General features: G+C 38.6%; 1 protein-coding gene and 1 long non-coding RNA gene across 5 annotated transcripts in view; one reads left to right on the top strand and one right to left on the bottom strand.

Annotated features, from left to right (window-relative positions):
- Positions 1-16,319, top strand: part of CERT1 (ceramide transporter 1) — a 76,856-nt gene that overhangs the window by 33,746 nt on the left and 26,791 nt on the right. For 2 of the 4 annotated variants that reach the window (XM_064641095.1, XM_064641096.1), the window contains exons 4-5: positions 14,382-14,489; positions 15,230-15,368. In XM_064641095.1, coding sequence (XP_064497165.1) covers positions 14,382-14,489; positions 15,230-15,368 — 247 coding nt within the window. Of the gene's footprint in view, positions 1-11,255; positions 11,624-11,649; positions 11,745-14,381; positions 14,490-15,229; positions 15,369-16,319 lie in introns of those variants that run through there. The other 2 variants (XM_064641097.1, XM_064641098.1) reach the window with 2 other exon arrangements.
- Positions 718-9,721, bottom strand: LOC135406716 (uncharacterized). Its single transcript, XR_010426443.1, has 2 exons — positions 9,487-9,721; positions 718-912 (listed from the first exon to the last, which is right to left on the bottom strand). It is a non-coding gene; the product is annotated as an uncharacterized LOC135406716 (long non-coding RNA).

Consider the following 16,319-nt stretch of genomic DNA (forward strand, 5'->3'; position numbering starts at 1 on the left):
GGTAGATCATTTTGATAGTGTATACTTTCATTTAATAGAAATAAGGGAAGTGTCAAGGTCGTAAGTGGCAGAATGACACACAGTAGCTCTAGGAAATGAACTCTCCAAGGCATGTTTTCTCATGGTCTCCCTGAAAGCAGTATTGCTCATGGAGAGAGACTTGTAATAAGCTTTACTTCAGTAGTAAATGCCCCTTCCCATTAGGGTAAACTCCTGATATCAATAACGGGAAATAGAGAGCTGCCATGTAGAAGTAGGGAGTGGTAAAACAGTTATAAGTTGGCACTTGCAAAATGCTGTATGCTGATTACTCAGAATTATTACTCATCACCTGAGTGATCATTGTGTAATGCAATCACTGTGCATTAATAGTTTAATAGAAAAGTCTTGGATACTCTATATGCCTCAATCTACCAAATGTGGTCTTTTTCTCTTTTTAAAAAAAAACTTTTAAGAAGTGTTTTTATTTCAGTGGGCTTCATTACAATGAAACTCAATGAGATGATATTAACAGACCATAGTTAATACTCTGACCCTGGGGAGGAGTGCTCAGCCACCTGGGTGGAGTGCTCAAGTACCAATAAGACATAGTTACATTCATCAGAGGTAACTTTTTGGCTCTTTTGAGAGGTACACACACCAACATCGTCATCATCCAGTGAACCTCCTGAAAAAGAGAGTAACTTCAGGAGCTGCCGGAATTTTTTCAAAAACACAGCATGGCCTCTGTTTTTTTAATTAATGTCCACTTGCCATTGGAACCTCTTATTCTTCTAATATAGTTTTCACTGTAGGTCTTTTTCTCTCTCTGGATACAGATCAAGCGTGTCAATACGCATTTGCTGTTACTTTAATGTTGTCTGCATGCATGGACTTACTCCAGAGGAAGCAAAATTCTGTTCTTGAGCATACCTATTTTAAATGAGAGGAAAGGAAGAGGGGTTTTAATATTTAACTGCTAGTATTAAATGTCCTGTATTGATTGATATGAACATAGGCATCAGAAAATTGGGGGGATGGAGGGTGGAATAGAGAGAGGTGTCTATCTTTCAATCCCCCACTCCCCAGTAATCTGAAATAGCTTGTGAGGATTTGTGTATTACTGTAAAATTGCTTGTTTAAACAAACAAATACAGCTGAGGCTGCTCATCTGATAAGAATTACTTTTCCTGATGTACAGTAGGAATCTGCTACTGAAACTTGTCAATATTGTACAGAAGTTGTGCTTTCAGGGGAAGATTAGATGGGTTACTCAAGTTATTATTCCTTTACGGCAATATCAGAAGTTTCTTAAAATTAAATTAAATGTATTCTTTCACAGCTGAAAACTAAGCTTGGGTATGTCTTCCTATTCCATTATTTTAGCACTGTTATCAGCAGGAACTCTTTCATACATATGATATTGCAAGTCATTTAATGTTACTAAATTTGCTCAGTCCACTTGTTGCTGAAAACTGTATTTCCTGAAAGAAGACTTTAGGGGAATGCCAGTGAATCAGCAGTTTCAGTTGACTATACAAGCATGTTTGCTGCATCAAACCTAAATGTTGTCACTTCCAAGCTGTTGAAACTTCCCTTTCAGGACAGAAAACAGTGATTCTTTGTCTGTCTTGCCACCCTTTTGCTACTCTTGGGCCCATGTGAACAGCAGCTGTAAGTTGCAGCTTTATTAATAAGTAGTTACAGTTAAGACTGTTTAAAGCTGGACTAAAGCTTTCTGTCCATTCCAGCCCAACACACTTGATTAATTTTAAACAATGTAGATTGTTTCACTTTGACCAGCCTAATCTTTTTCTGCCTGTGTGTTCCAGTTTTGTTTCATAACAATTGCTTTGGCTTTGAAAATAGATATTATAATCCTCTGAAGAATGCATCCTTGTGGGGTGTTGGCCTGAGTATCTAATTGGACATGATCTGACCAGGAGGTGGTACTAGAGATCTTGCATCCTAGTCATTCTAATTCTATGGTTAAAACCACATTTCTTGTATAGCAGTTAATTCTTCCTTGCTCATGTCACAATATTTTCTACTTCCTCGCAAAAGAATTCCTCTGTCTTGAAATGGTCCTTTTTTAACAAAGTGAAGTTTTTTTACCTCAATTTGCTGGTTCTCAGACTTTCAGATTTAAATAAAAGATCTGGTTAAACTCTGTCTCCTTCAAGTTTCTCTTTGTTCTTGCACTGTTCAAAAATGCAGCATCTACTTATTTCCATTCTTGTTTCTACCTGCCCCCAAATATGCTAAGCAAGGTTAAACAGAAAATATATAATTCACATGTTTAGGGATATTGGTGTGTTCGAGGAAATCTGTTGGATAAATCTGCCAATTTTGAAAAGTACAGAGAAAGTGCAAAGATAATCAATAGCTATTTAGACAATATCTCCCATAATCTAATCAAACAATAAGTAGGACTCAAGGTTTGTACTTGTACAAATCTAATCAGTCTTCAGGGGCTTACTGGGCTGGTTTGTTTTGATTCTTGAAAAGAGACCATCATGCCAGCTAGACACATCTTCAACAGAACTACCGTCAGTGTTCAGCTGACAGTACCTGTCATATGTAGTCTCTCTTGGAGTATCCATCTGAATACACAAAACCTGGAGTAAAAACATGTTCCATTATGTGTTTGGGCTTCGTCATATGAAAAGGAAGACTGAAATATGTGGATCTGGGGCTGGAATTAGGAGCAAAATTTGTGTTACACTTGGCTGGAAAGGTTTTCTACCAACCATGTAGGTTTATAGTGTCTTGATATAAAAAGGCTTAAAGAAAAAATCTTATATTTCTAGAACCCTGTGCTACACACCCAATCTGCAAAGTTTTTCATTACTGTCCTAGCCTTTGAGGCAGATTTGAGTCTCAAGTGCTTTTGGATGTAGATACTGTAACTTCACTTTTCTGTCATTTTTATGGCTACTGCTTTTTTGTGCCTGAACTGGGCTATATGCAGATCTGTCAGAATATAAAGATCTGGTGGCAGAATATGCGTTTTGTTACTGCCACACAGAATGGTCAGGGAACAACACCATCTTGCCAACCATCAGGTGGGAGTGTCCCTCCCCTCACTTAGCGATGGAGTGAAGTCAGCTTTTAGTGTGCTGCAGTTCAAAGCATGTAATAGCAAGATTATGACTGTTCTCCTTAAGTCATGTCACACCCCCATACACACACTGCAATGTCTACAGGCAATAGCATCAGTGTTTCAGTTTGTTGGCTTTTAACACATGTAGTTTTCTCATGATGAATTTTTCAGGGATACAGTGCTGTAAGGGAACCAGCAATGGGATTTAGCTTCAGCAGTATGTAGAGAATATATGAGTCTACAAAATAATTTATTCTGATGACGGAGGCATTGAATGTGTTTCAGCAGTTTCCTGGACTTTTCATAGTACAGTGTGCAATTAAGGCACAAGTTCTTGTAGAAAGGGCTCTACAGCTTGTACAAAACACAGATGTGCTGTCATGAAATGAGATAATGTAGTTACTATAGAAGACTTGAGTAAAAGTAGGCTGCTAAACTGCTTGTTTTATTACACTATTCTCTGGCTAATGCTTATTGTAGGGAGATTTTTGTGTTGGCACCAGCACTGCACTGGCATCCTTTATCCTGTTATGAACTTTTTACCCCTCCAGAAAGCAGAACAAAATAGTGTCCCACAGCTTAATGCACAACCTAATAGTGACCAACAGTGTTACAGTTCTGTGTAAAATTAGTGATAATACTTGTCTTCAAAGTCCTGAACATTTTACAGACTAGATCATGGAATCATAGAATCAGACAGGTTGGAAGGGACCTCCGAGATCATCAAGTCCAACCCTTGATCCACTACAGCCGTGGTTACTAGGCCATGGCACTAAGTGCCACATCCAGTCTCATCTTAAAAACCTCCAGGGACAGAGAATCCACCACTTCCCTGGGCAGCCCATTCCATTGCCTGATTACCCTCTCTGTAAAGAATTTCTTCCTAATATACAACCTAAACCTCCCCTGGCACAGCTTAAGACCATGCCCTCTCATCTTACTGAGCTGCCTGGGAGAAGAGACCAACCCCCACCTGGCTACAACCTCCTTTCAGGGAGTTGTAGAGAGTGATGAGGTCTCCCCTGAACCTCCTCTTCTCCAGGCTGAACAACCCCAGCTCTCTCAGCCTCTCCTCGTAGGACTTGTGCTCCAGTCCCTTCACCAGCCTTGTTGCTCTTCTCTGGACCTGCTCCAGCACCTCAATATCCTTCCTGAACTGAGGGGCCCAGAACTGGACACTACTCCAGGTGTGGCCTCACCAGAGCTGAGTACAGGGGAAGAATCACTTCCCTGGTCCTGCTGGCCACACTCTTCCTGACATAGGCCACGATCCATTGGCCTTCTTGGCCACCTGGGCACACTGCTGGCTTATGTTCAGCTTCCTGTCTACCTAAACTCCCAGATCCCTTTCTGCCTGGCTGCTCTCCAGCCACTCTGTGCTCAGCCTGTAGTGCTGCAGGGGGTTGTTGTGGCCAAAGTGCAGGACCCGGCACTTGGCCTTGTTGAACCTCATCTCCTTAGAATTAGCCGAACTCTCCAGCCTGTCCAGGTCCCTCTGCAGATACTTTGGTTTACTTTCTTCTAATGTACTAGAAGCAGCCTTTTGTGAGCTGTTTTTCCACCATTTTACAGATTTTCCTTCAAGGGTAGGGTAGGTCAGCTTATTGTAGAGACCTGTGCTGTGCTTGAAGTTGTTTTTCCTATTGCACAGAGAGTGTTGGCTTTCAGCAAATAAAAGCAGTCTGTTTCTTTCTGCATCAATGAACAATGATAGTGTGGAGGTTGTTTTTATATTGGCAGATTATTTAATATTTTTACTGATGTGTTTGAAATTGTGTGTAATGTGAGTTAATATTTTAATTTTCAAAGATGAACTTTCTGAAAGTTGTGTTTCATAAAACAGTTCTACAAACTCCTTAGTAAACCTATATAAACTTAAGTGTCATGAGTAGAGTAGATAACTTCTTTCAAATGAAATGTGTCTGTATCATTACTGTATCATGACTTTTTATGGGTTTGATAGGCTTTAACTAAAATGTTCTGGTGCTTCCCAAAGTGCATATACATACAGGGAAAACTAATTTGATGAAAGCCTACTTAATGCTTTCTTGGTACATGAAGAAATCCTGTGGCTGTTCATCTGGCTTGTATATAAAACTACTTTTCATTGTGAGCTGTATGTTTGACAGCTGCAGACTAATGGCAAAGCACCTGAATGTAAAGAAGTCTTCTACTTGGACATGGTACTTGAGACAGAGGTGACTGATTTTCTCTATGTCAAGTATTAGACATTCTTTTTTTTAAAATTGAGCCCAATTGTTAAATTCTAAGGAATCTGAGCCAGAATGTTAGTCAGTGTGTTTGATTTGGTGTTGTCTGTGGACAAGCTTAACTGGAAATGAACATGTTCACAGTTGGTTCACTGTTTTGAACTGGCTGAGAAGTGTGACTTCAGAATAATTTCATTAATCTCAATAGAGAAAATTTCTAATTCACTGCCATCCTTTCAGCACTAAATATCATTGTTACTACTTGCATACTGTGTGGAAAACTTTATCCTCACTGAGCAATGTGTCTGAAATGTAATTATAAAGGCTAAAGGTAAAACTGCTCTGGTTTTAATTGCCAAGGAAGGAGGTTTCTATGCCCAGGGACTGAAGCAGAAACAGTGTAAGGGTTACTGTTGGGCTTTGACCGAGAGTAACCTCTGGCAGTGCCTCTTTCCTTTTCGCTATTTCCCTCTAGTGGTAAGACACGGTACTGACTTTGAGAGTTTAAACACATGAACTGGTATCTTTTCAAATGCTTGTACGTAAATAATAAACTACTAATACGAAAGTAATACAGGTCGTATGAAAATTAATTTTCCTAGTCCTGACCAGTTAGAGGACAGTGCACTGTGATATCTTGTGCCAGGAGGACATACTCTAATGTTTCCAGTTGGTGATTCAGTGAGCTTTTGGAAATTATCTGAATTTTTGTTCCTTTAGATATCCAAATGTGTCTTTTACATGAAACATGTAAAGCTCTTAGCATAATCTAAGTTCGCTTCTGAAGTTTTTTGATGTGGGGCCTGCTTTGCATGCGTATATTTGCCTTTCTGTATCTGGGACTAGGTTTTATGGCTTAACATTGGAAGTATTAAGATAATTTATCCCTTTAGCATTTTGTTTTATGTCATGTTAGACTTGTTCTTAACCCATGAACTCAAATGAGAATTATGGAATCATGTGGTGCTAGTCTTTGTAACAATTAATGTTTTCATTTAACTTTTTTTAGATGTTGGTACAGCGGTTGTGTATCAAGTGTTTCACAGAATCACTAAATTGGAAATTACCTATAATATCATCATGTCAGCTGTCAGCCTAGCACCCACCACCATGGTCACCACTAAACCACGTCCTCAGGTGCCATATCCACATATTTTTTGAGCACTTTGAGGTATAGTGACTCCACCACTTCCCTAAGCAGTCTTTTCTAATGCTTTACAACCCTTTCCATGGAAAAAAATTTCCTAATATTTAATCTACACCTCCTCTGGTGCAACTTGAGGCCATTTCCTCTTGTCTGTCACTTGTTACCTGGTAGAAGAGACTGACACCCATGTCACTACAGCCCCCTTTCAGGTAGTTGTAGAGAGCGATAAGGTCTCCCCTGAGCCTCCTTTTCTCTGGGCTGGGCAACCCCAAATCCCTCAGCCACTCCTTGTGGGTCTTGTGTTCCAGAGCCTTCACCAGCTTCATTTGACTTAAAGTATTGCAAATGTTGCTTACTGTGTAAGTTGGGTTAGGCAACTCAGGAAAAGTACAAGGACATTGTTAGGTCACGTAGAGAAAAAATTAGAAAGGCAAAATCTTAGCCAGAACTCAATCTGGCCACTGCTGTATAAGATAATATAAAGTGTTTTTACAAATACATTAACAACAAAAGGAGGGCCAAGGAAGATCTCCGTCATTTATTGGACACATGAAGGAAAATCTTTATCACCAAGGTTGAGGAAAAAGCTGAGGTATTTAATGCCTTCTTTGCCTCAGTCTTTAACATAAAGACTGAATATCCTGAGGCCCACCAGCCCCCTGAGCTGGTAAATAGGGATGGGAAGCAGAAGAGACTCCCTCTTATACAGGAGATACTTAGTGACCTGCTGTGCCACATAGACACTCAAAAGTCTATGGGGCTGGATGGTATTCACCTAAGGGTACTGAGGGAGCTGGTGGAAGATGTTGCCAAGCCACTTTCCATCATTTATCATCAGTCCTGGTTAACCAGGGAGGTCCCAGATGACCGGAGGTTGGCAAGTGTGATGCCCATCCACAAGAAGAGTCAGAAGAAGGAACTGGGGAACTATGGGCTTGTCAGCCCAACCTCAGTGCCAGGGAAGGTTGTGGAACAGAGTATGTTGAGTATGATCACATGGCACATGCAGGACAGCCAGATCAAGCCCAGCCAGCATGGAATTAGGAAAGGCAGGTCCTGCTTGACCAACCTGATCTCCTTCTAGGACAGGGTGACCCCCTTAGTGGATGAGTGAAAGGCTGTGGTGTTGTCGTTGTCTACCTGGACATACAGTAAAGCCTTTGATACTATCTCCCACAGCATTCTCCTGGAGAAGCTGACATCCCACAGGCTTGGACAGCTGTGCACAGGGTTAAAAACTGGCTGGATGCAGAGAGTGGTGGTGAATGGAGTTACTCCCAGCTGGTGTCTGGTTACCAGTGGTGTTCCCCAGGGCTCAGTAGTGGGGCCAGTTCTGTTTAATACCCCAATCTGGATTAGGGGATTGAGGGCACCCTCAGTAAATTCACAGACAACACCAAGTTAGGTGGGAGTGTTGATCTGCTGGAGGGTGGGAAGGCTCTGCAGGCTGGACATCAGGAAGAATTTCATCACTGAAGGGGTGGTCAGGCGTTGGAACAGGCTGCCCAGGAAAGTGGTGGAGTCACCATCCCTGAATGTGTTCAAGAAACGACTGGACATGGCACTTTGTGCTATGGTTTAGTTGACGTGCTGGTGTTTGGTCAAAGGTTGGACTCGATGGTCTTGGAAATCTTTTCCAACCTCAATGATTCTATCATTCTTTGCTACCTGTCATGGAAAACTGATGTGTTTTTTCTTATGGAATTATGCCTTCAGAACTTTGATATCTCCTATCCAGTGTATTAATCTTTTGCTTAAAAGCAAAATTACCTTTGGACAGAATTATTGCCTAGAGAGTTTGAACTTAACACGTGGAATCTTTGTGTTGTCAAATTGATATATGATTACAGAAGTGGGTGTAAAGCTTCTACTGATGGCAGAATTCTGTTGCATAAAGAGCTTTTAAACCAGACTGGGTTTTGTTTTTAAACAAACATGATTTTGACTCAATAGAGGGACTGCTTTTATGAATCTTTACCCTGGGCAACTTCAGGAATCTGAAGCTGTATCAGGAACATGAGAAAAACTTGCATGTGTTGGGGAGTCCCTTATTTGGTATAACTTTTTTTGTTCAACTGTGTAATGGATGCAGTGAACCTCCCTTGTTTTTGAAGGAAGTAGGTGTTGAGAGCTGATAAAAACAAGGGCCACAGCAAGAAGGAAATAAGAATAGGGAATAGGTTTTGAAAGTGAAGAAAATTGTTTAAGATTTAATACAGTGTGAGATGCAAAACAAATAATGTGTTCAAAGTAAACTCTTACTTTTTCCCACTTTTTCCCCAATTACTGTTATTAGAGTACAGTTTAAGAGCAGCATGTGTTTTCATGTATTTCCTTCAGGTGTAAGGTAGTTTTCCTTAAATCCTTTGTTATGGATATGGAATATGTCAGTGCTAATTTTCTTCATCCTAGTGTTTGCTATCTATTACATACTCAAGCATTTGATAGAGATTTCTATTCTCATGGCTAAATGAATGCTTAAGGATTTAAGGATTGAGTGGAAGAGAAAAAAATATTTGTTCCCCTGTGTAGCAGTGACAAGATAAATGCTAACTGCACTAGGTGAACAAGAGATTTAATGATCTTTTTGGGTTTTGCAGGAGCATTTGCTTTGGTAGTTTTTCTTCTTATTGATAAACCTGCTGACAGATATGTTCTGTGTTAATGTAAAGCTTTTTGTAGTCCACTGCTTCTAGAGAAAGTAACAACCTTACCTGCATATTTAATTTGAATCCTGGGGTTTCTTGATACGAAAATGTTTATTCTGATTAAGGCAAGCATAGGCTTCTCAAGTCCATGGCCAAATCTGGCTCAGACTTGCAAGAATTATCTTTCCACAAAGGTGAAAAAACCCCAACACTTTGCTGTTTAATGATGATGTCTCTTTCAAAGTCTGATTGTGGTCTTTAGCCTAACTTTCTTCACCTAACAGTAATGATGGATGTGGTTTTCCTCTTCTACAGGGGTGATATTAATATGGTACTTAACTGTCTTAAATAGAGTAAAAATAAACCCAAACCAAGGAGTAGAGTAATAGGCAATCATACCTTCCCTGCCGTTTTGAAGGATAAGTAAAATATTGCCGAAATGCCTGTCAATTGTGAACACAGTGTGTGGTCTAGTCTTCCTTGATCCATCCCGCTGTTGGGACTTGCTGGGTTATCCCTGCATGCTCAGTCCCGGCAAGGCCTGGGCTTTCTCTCCACCTAGTGGGCGCTCCATGGGAGAGACAGTTCTCGGGCTCCTGCAGGGGGTTTTCCTGCTGCCTCCTTGCTCGTCTGCCTTAGCTAGCACTTGTGCATTGACCCTGGCAACACTCCCTTTTGGATTTCATACATAGCGATGATGTAATAATATTTATTATAACTATTATGCAATTTCGTATAACTACTGAAAGACAAGTGCTTTCAGTTGGGATCAGAACTGTTCTTATTTCTAAAAGCACAGTTGTGCAGTTGAGGCAGTATGTAGTGGAATGAATTCATTTTTTAAAATCTATGACTACTCCCATTAGCTTTCAAAGCATGAAAGCAAGTAAGAACACTTACTTCAGTGCATTGGGAGCTGAGGCTGGAACATCAGTGCTTTTTCTGACAGTGTCTTATAGCAGAATTCAGTTTATTAGTTCTTATATAGCAATACAGATCTTATCCCTCTACTAACAGGTTAGACTCATGGGAGGGACAAATGTAGCCCTCTCCTAGTCTTGCTATAGTCTCATGACCCAGGAGTACAAGCTGCTTTACTCTATTACTAGGTATACTGAGAGTTGCAGTTATTGTCAGCTTGGGTTTCGTTACTTTTGCTCAGTGAAGAGTTTTATTTTGCGAAATATCACTTTGATACAGTGGTTCCCAAATCTGAGGAGCAGGACAGTCATGGCATCCTCCTGGCTATCCTTCATTCTGCTTTTAGATTTGATATCGCGATTACAGTAATCTTAAGGCTAATTTTTCAGTTGTCTTATTATACTTTTCAGCTCAGAATTCCTGGGGTTTCCTCCTGTGCACATAGTATGTTTATTTACTATGGAGTTGCAACATTTATCACTGCTGGAGGAAAGTTATATCTACAAGTCTTTTCCTTGGTTTTGCAGTTGCAGAAGACGTCATATTAGAAGCTTTATCCTTTCTGTGTAGTCTTCTGCACTGTGTTTGGGAGGGCTGTGGGTGGGGAATCATCATCCAGCAGCTCTGACTGTGAAATTCCTATTTCTGCCTTCCTGCTAACTACCACCTTGTTTTTGAAACCTTAGGTTTCCCTTGTCAGCAGCTTAAGAGCAATTGAAAAATCAGACCTACAGTCACGTGATAATTATATCTTTGACTTCAGGGCTCAGAAATGTATCCTGTACAGCCCTACCTGTAGTGTCTGTGGTGGTGTTACTGTGCAGCCATCTGCTGGGTAGCCCTGCCTTGGCTCATCCTGGCACTCATTAACTCTTCTTTCTGAAGCATTTGCTGCAGGTCTAAAAATTACCTTTGGGACATAGTTGTTTTACAGAGCTTGCCTGCTTATTTGCCACCTAGTCTTTCATAGTACTTTTCAGCTCTCTAGTTTTGTGTTATTACTTTTTTCTATTCTGTTTTTTTAAGATGTGGCTTGATCTCTCGGATGTGTGAATGGTGTTTTTCACAAATACTGCAGAGAATGAGATTATACTTACAGTGTCCTAATATCTGTTTCCACCTCCTAGAGTGAGCTGAATGCCTTAGGAGGAGGAGCTGCCTGCTGCATGTGTTATGTAAAATAATAAATAATTTATAATGCTAACTGAATATATCTGCCTTGGTGGATAAATGTACATTGAAGTGCTTCACAGGCACTGAATTGAGACGTAATAAAAATAATTCCTTGAAGACCTGAAAATAATTTGCTTTATTTGATTTTAAGTGAGAGAACTTTCCTATAAGTCTGTGCTTTACTCAAGAGTATTATTTTCCACTCAAGAAAATTTCTACGTGGCGGATCAGTGCAAGCAATAATGGAGATCTGCAATATGATTCTGCAAACACTTAGCTTTTTTTACTGAAAGCAGCTTTTCTGACGCACTGCCTTGTTGCTGATACTAGCGTCTGCTCCAGTTAAAGGATCACATGAAGCTTTGGATCATGTGGCTCTTTCCTCTTGTCTGTCGTAACAAAAGGATTAATGGATTTCACTCATTGCCTTAGAAAGCTGAAGGTGTTGCAATATACTGTCAAATGCCAGTTTTAGTGTAGCTTTGAAGCTGTGATGTATGCATGGAATTTCAAAGAACTGCATCTTTTTACTGAGCATGGCAATTTACCATTAGTGCTTGATGGTATGAATTGATACAACTTCTACAAATAATTTTGTTTTCAAGCAAAGACTGTTGGTTTCTATGATATGAACTCTTACCTGCTTTTCCAGTTTTTATCTTAAATTAAAAATTGTGTAAAAAGAAGAAGCTTCTGTCTACATTCCTCTTCTCAATGTAATTGATTATTTCTGCAGTGAATAGTTAATGATGATCTGCTTTGCAAGACATAAATGCGGCAGTGACCTGCTCTCGTTTAGATGTTGCGGTAGTAGAATGGTGGGGCTTTGCATGATTCATGCTTGCTTTGTTTGTGTTATTCTGCTTGCTTCTGTCTGCTGTGAGCAGGATGGCTTGTCTGTACATCAGTTACAAATCAATACTTATTTTCTGGTTCTTTTGACAAATAAGTATTCTTGATGTAACTTTATTTTTTTCCTCTTGGCTATTCAGACATAATTGTCTTGAGACAGTTTTGTGAACATGGTCTGTAAATGCACGTGCTTTCGATTAATGTGTGCCTTTTGGTCTGCTGTTAACGCCTGCTCAATTTGCTTCTTGATTGCAAAAATAAATAGTTAATTATGTAGCACCTTTTTATTGGTAAGGTTTGCAAGCTGATAGCTGTATCTGGATGATAATCATGTATGCTGTTTTGTGTACAATTCTGAAGCATGGATAAACTGTTTAGTGGAATTAATAATCACAAGCATAAATGACAGACAAATAAATACCCTTCTGAAAAGGTACCTTAAAAAAAACAAGCTTACATATTGATATGGAAAGAAGGTTTTTTTCTTTCAGCTTCAGCTTTTATTTTATGAACTAAAGTAACTGAGCATTGATTGTATGCCTAATACTGGAAGAAAATGAGTTAATTCAAATGTGGAATATAAGCCATCAGATTTTCTACTTCTAAGATTACATCTATTCTTGGAGGTTCTAGAACATTACTATTAAGATGTGGCTTTGATTAAATCTTCAAGTAAAGAAATATGGAAGTTTTACTTCCTAAGCTGAAATCCAGGTTTTGTGTAGGTCTTTCTCACTTAAAGGAGAAAGTGATCAGAAAATGTTTGCTGTCCGTAGTTAAAATACTCTAACCTCAATGAAATGGATATTTTGGCTACATTTTAAAATTGATCTGTGCTCTAAGCCATATCCTGTTGAAATGAAATTTTGTCTTCTTTCCTAGTGTGTACAACTTACAGAAAAAATTAAATTAGTTTCCACTGTCAAACTGACTGTAAAAAAAACATATTCAGGGTCATCTTAATATTTGTAGTATATGCTTAAATAAACACTGAAGTTACTGGAAAAACAGTGAAGTTTTTTTATATTTGCATTTAAAATATTTTAAAAGACATGCTTCAAAGTGTTGGGTGACTCTTGTAAAATGTTCTTATAAGGTTTATGCTTATAAAACACTTTTGAAACAAAGCTGTTGTATGCCCAAACTCTTACTTCTAATTCAGACATATATACTTTGTCCCACTTTGTCCAAATCCTTTTTAGCCAACATTTCATACAACTTTTTGTGCCTTCTCCTTGCTTTTTCGAAGTTCATTTGCATCTTAATTTGGCAGCACTCTCCTGCCTTCCCAAAGCCTATGCAGTTTCAAATTTTTCCATAAAATGTACAACAGCTGGAATTTCATCACTGCTTCTTGTCTGTGCTATACCATTTGTTTTGTCTCCCCTTCTCCCTGCCCCATCTGAATTTCTGTCCTGCTGCAGAATTTATTTCTGTGAAAAGTCTTTCATAATGTCGTCACCATCTACTTGATCAAACTCATCTAATGACAGTATTTCATATATTATTCTGAAATATGTTTATTGCTTACATTCTCTTTCAGGATTTTTCTCCTGCTTTGCCATGCACAGGTCATTCACATTAACATTTAGGGAAATGTGTTTTCCTCCAGTTCCTTGGTATCCGATTCTGTTTGATTTCTGAGGAAATTTGTCAGACTCTATATTTTTAGATCTTGTATATGTTATTTTAATCAAGATATGTTTTTGTTTTCATTATTTAATTAGTCACTCCTCTCTTACTTTTAGTATCTCATTTTGGTTTATGTAGACTTTTGTTTTCAGTAAAAAAATAATTTCAATCTAGTATAAATAATTTTGCTAGAGAAGCCTGGAACAGGAAGAAAACTCGATAGCAGTAATTGTTTCATTTTCTATGACCTCTATTTTGTTACTTTTAAAAAGAAAATGGTACTATTTATGTGATTGGAAGGATTGACTGAGGCTGATTATCTTGACTGAACCGTGTTAATCCTCCAATTTATGGTAGAGTAATACAGCTTTTTGAATAGGCTGTGTGAAAATTACTTGTTAGGAGTTATATAAACCGAAATAACGAAACATGGTCCTTTTCTTGAACCCTTAAATATATGTTGCCTTGTTCTTTTGGGGGCACATATCAGTTGTACATAGCAATTTTTTTAGAAATCATCAAGATAACAAAAAACTTTGCAGATGCTGCATCAACATCTTAGATGCAGGCACAATTTGAGTTATTAAAACCACTGCTGCTTCATGACAAAAACCAAATGAGTGGGTTTCAGAGGAAATGGCATTAATCTTGCTTTTGTGATTTCTTTTTCATTAAAAGCCTCAGCACTCTAGTTTTGTGTGTGGTTTGCTTTTCAGACTGAATCTGGCTATGGATCAGAGTCAAGTTTGCGACGCCATGGCTCCATGGTGTCTCTTGTCTCTGGAGCAAGTGGATACTCTGCAACATCCACCTCTTCGTTCAAGGTTAGTGAGTAAAGTTTTCTTAGTATTGGTGCACAGACACCTGGAAAAGAAGTAACATGTGAAGACTCATTCACGTAATTATAGAAAAAATACAAAATATTTAGTTAATTGTTAATATTTCATCATATGGTGGTGAGCAGATGATATGAGGAAGCTCTCTCATGCCTCTGTGCAGTTTTCTCTTGTAACCGTAGTGTCATCTTCTAGTGGCAAGGAAATCAAAGTTGTGAGCATGTTTATTAGCTTTTTCTAGTTTACTCACCAGAATAGCAGGGGCTCCAAATGAAAACAAACACTGATTCTGTGGCTCAATAAATTTGATACAGTACTGACTGACAAATTATGGCTCTCCTTATGTCAACTGTATGAATATTTAATGTATGAACTGGGATGTAAGGATCAGAATACAGATCTTAAACTAGGGCTGACTGTTTTCAGGCAAATGGGCATAAAGTTGGTAGCATGCAAGACCACATTTTTAATGAGCTTTTGTTGAATGCTCTGAAGTAGCAGATGCAATCAAGAGTGAAATTGAGACTAGTGGACAAAATGAGTAAGGAACACTTCTATATGGTGTCTTCTGACATTAGCAGGATTTCATGACTGCTGATATCTAAAATATCTTTAGTGTACTTCAATTTCTTCACTATCTCTGCAGAAATACATTTTTTAAATTTATGCATCAGTCTATTGTTTAGTGTGTAGAAGCATTTCAGGCTTTTTTCCTTTTTCCTTTTCAGAAGGGCCATAGCTTACGTGAGAAGCTTGCAGAAATGGAAACTTTTAGAGACATCTTGTGTAGACAAGTTGATACTTTACAGAAATACTTTGATGCTTGTGCAGATGCAGTTTCCAAGGATGAACTCCAGAGGGATAAAGGTAACACAGTAACTGAAAACTCTGCCCTCCATAGATTTTTGTTTTTTACCCCGTCAACCTCTTGGTATAAGTACAATAGCATTTGATGTCATATAAATAAAATACATATCTTAAGTTTACTCTTTAGTAAAGGGATCAATCATATATATTTCTGCATAAACAGTGTTAACTAGTTTTGCTTCAGAATTCAGATTTGTATAAAAATCTGCCTGATGTTAACCTATACCTGTGAACTGTACAAAAGAAGTGCTCTTTTTAAGTGTTTTACATTATAGAATACCAATTGCTAACCCTCATAAGATGAATTTAAGTTAGTTTACTGCTCTTACCTTTTGTTTGGAAAAATCAATGGGATATTACTTCTAATAGAAACAGTACATTCTTTAAACAAGTCAAAGGTGCTGCCATAAGGAATGCTTCTGAGATGTATTGACTGGAACTAGAGCACTGAATGCCCACTCAAGACCTTAGTAGACTAGGGTGTGAATGTCTAAATATCTAAATTGCTTATCCCAGAGCACAGCTTGTTGTCATATCTATGCACTTTACTGAGGCATTTATATTCATCCCTGTGGTTGTTCTGGCAGTCTGAAAATTTTGGTAGTAATACAACACTAGATAATTGCAGTTCACTTTCTTTAAACTTTTCGGTATAGAAGACTAGATAGCTGCTGGAATCATGGCTCCTTACTTACTCAGTTGTAACATTGAAATATGTTGTTCTTACCATAAAATCGAATGCTAAACTTCAATACTTAGCAAATATTAGAGTCTGATATTTACCGACATCTACGTTGATAGTGGTCTTGGGTCAAAAAAAAAACAAAAAAAAAAAAGGGAGGGAGGGTTCATGACTGTTGTTATGGGGAAAAGTACTGCTTACCCATGAAAATGCTCTTACTTCAGTGTGCAAGAAAGAATTACTAGAAAAGCTTTCCCACTCCCATAACA

The sequence above is a fragment of the Pseudopipra pipra genome, chromosome Z (assembly GCF_036250125.1).
Source record: "Pseudopipra pipra isolate bDixPip1 chromosome Z, bDixPip1.hap1, whole genome shotgun sequence".
NCBI lineage: Eukaryota > Metazoa > Chordata > Aves > Passeriformes > Pipridae > Pseudopipra > Pseudopipra pipra.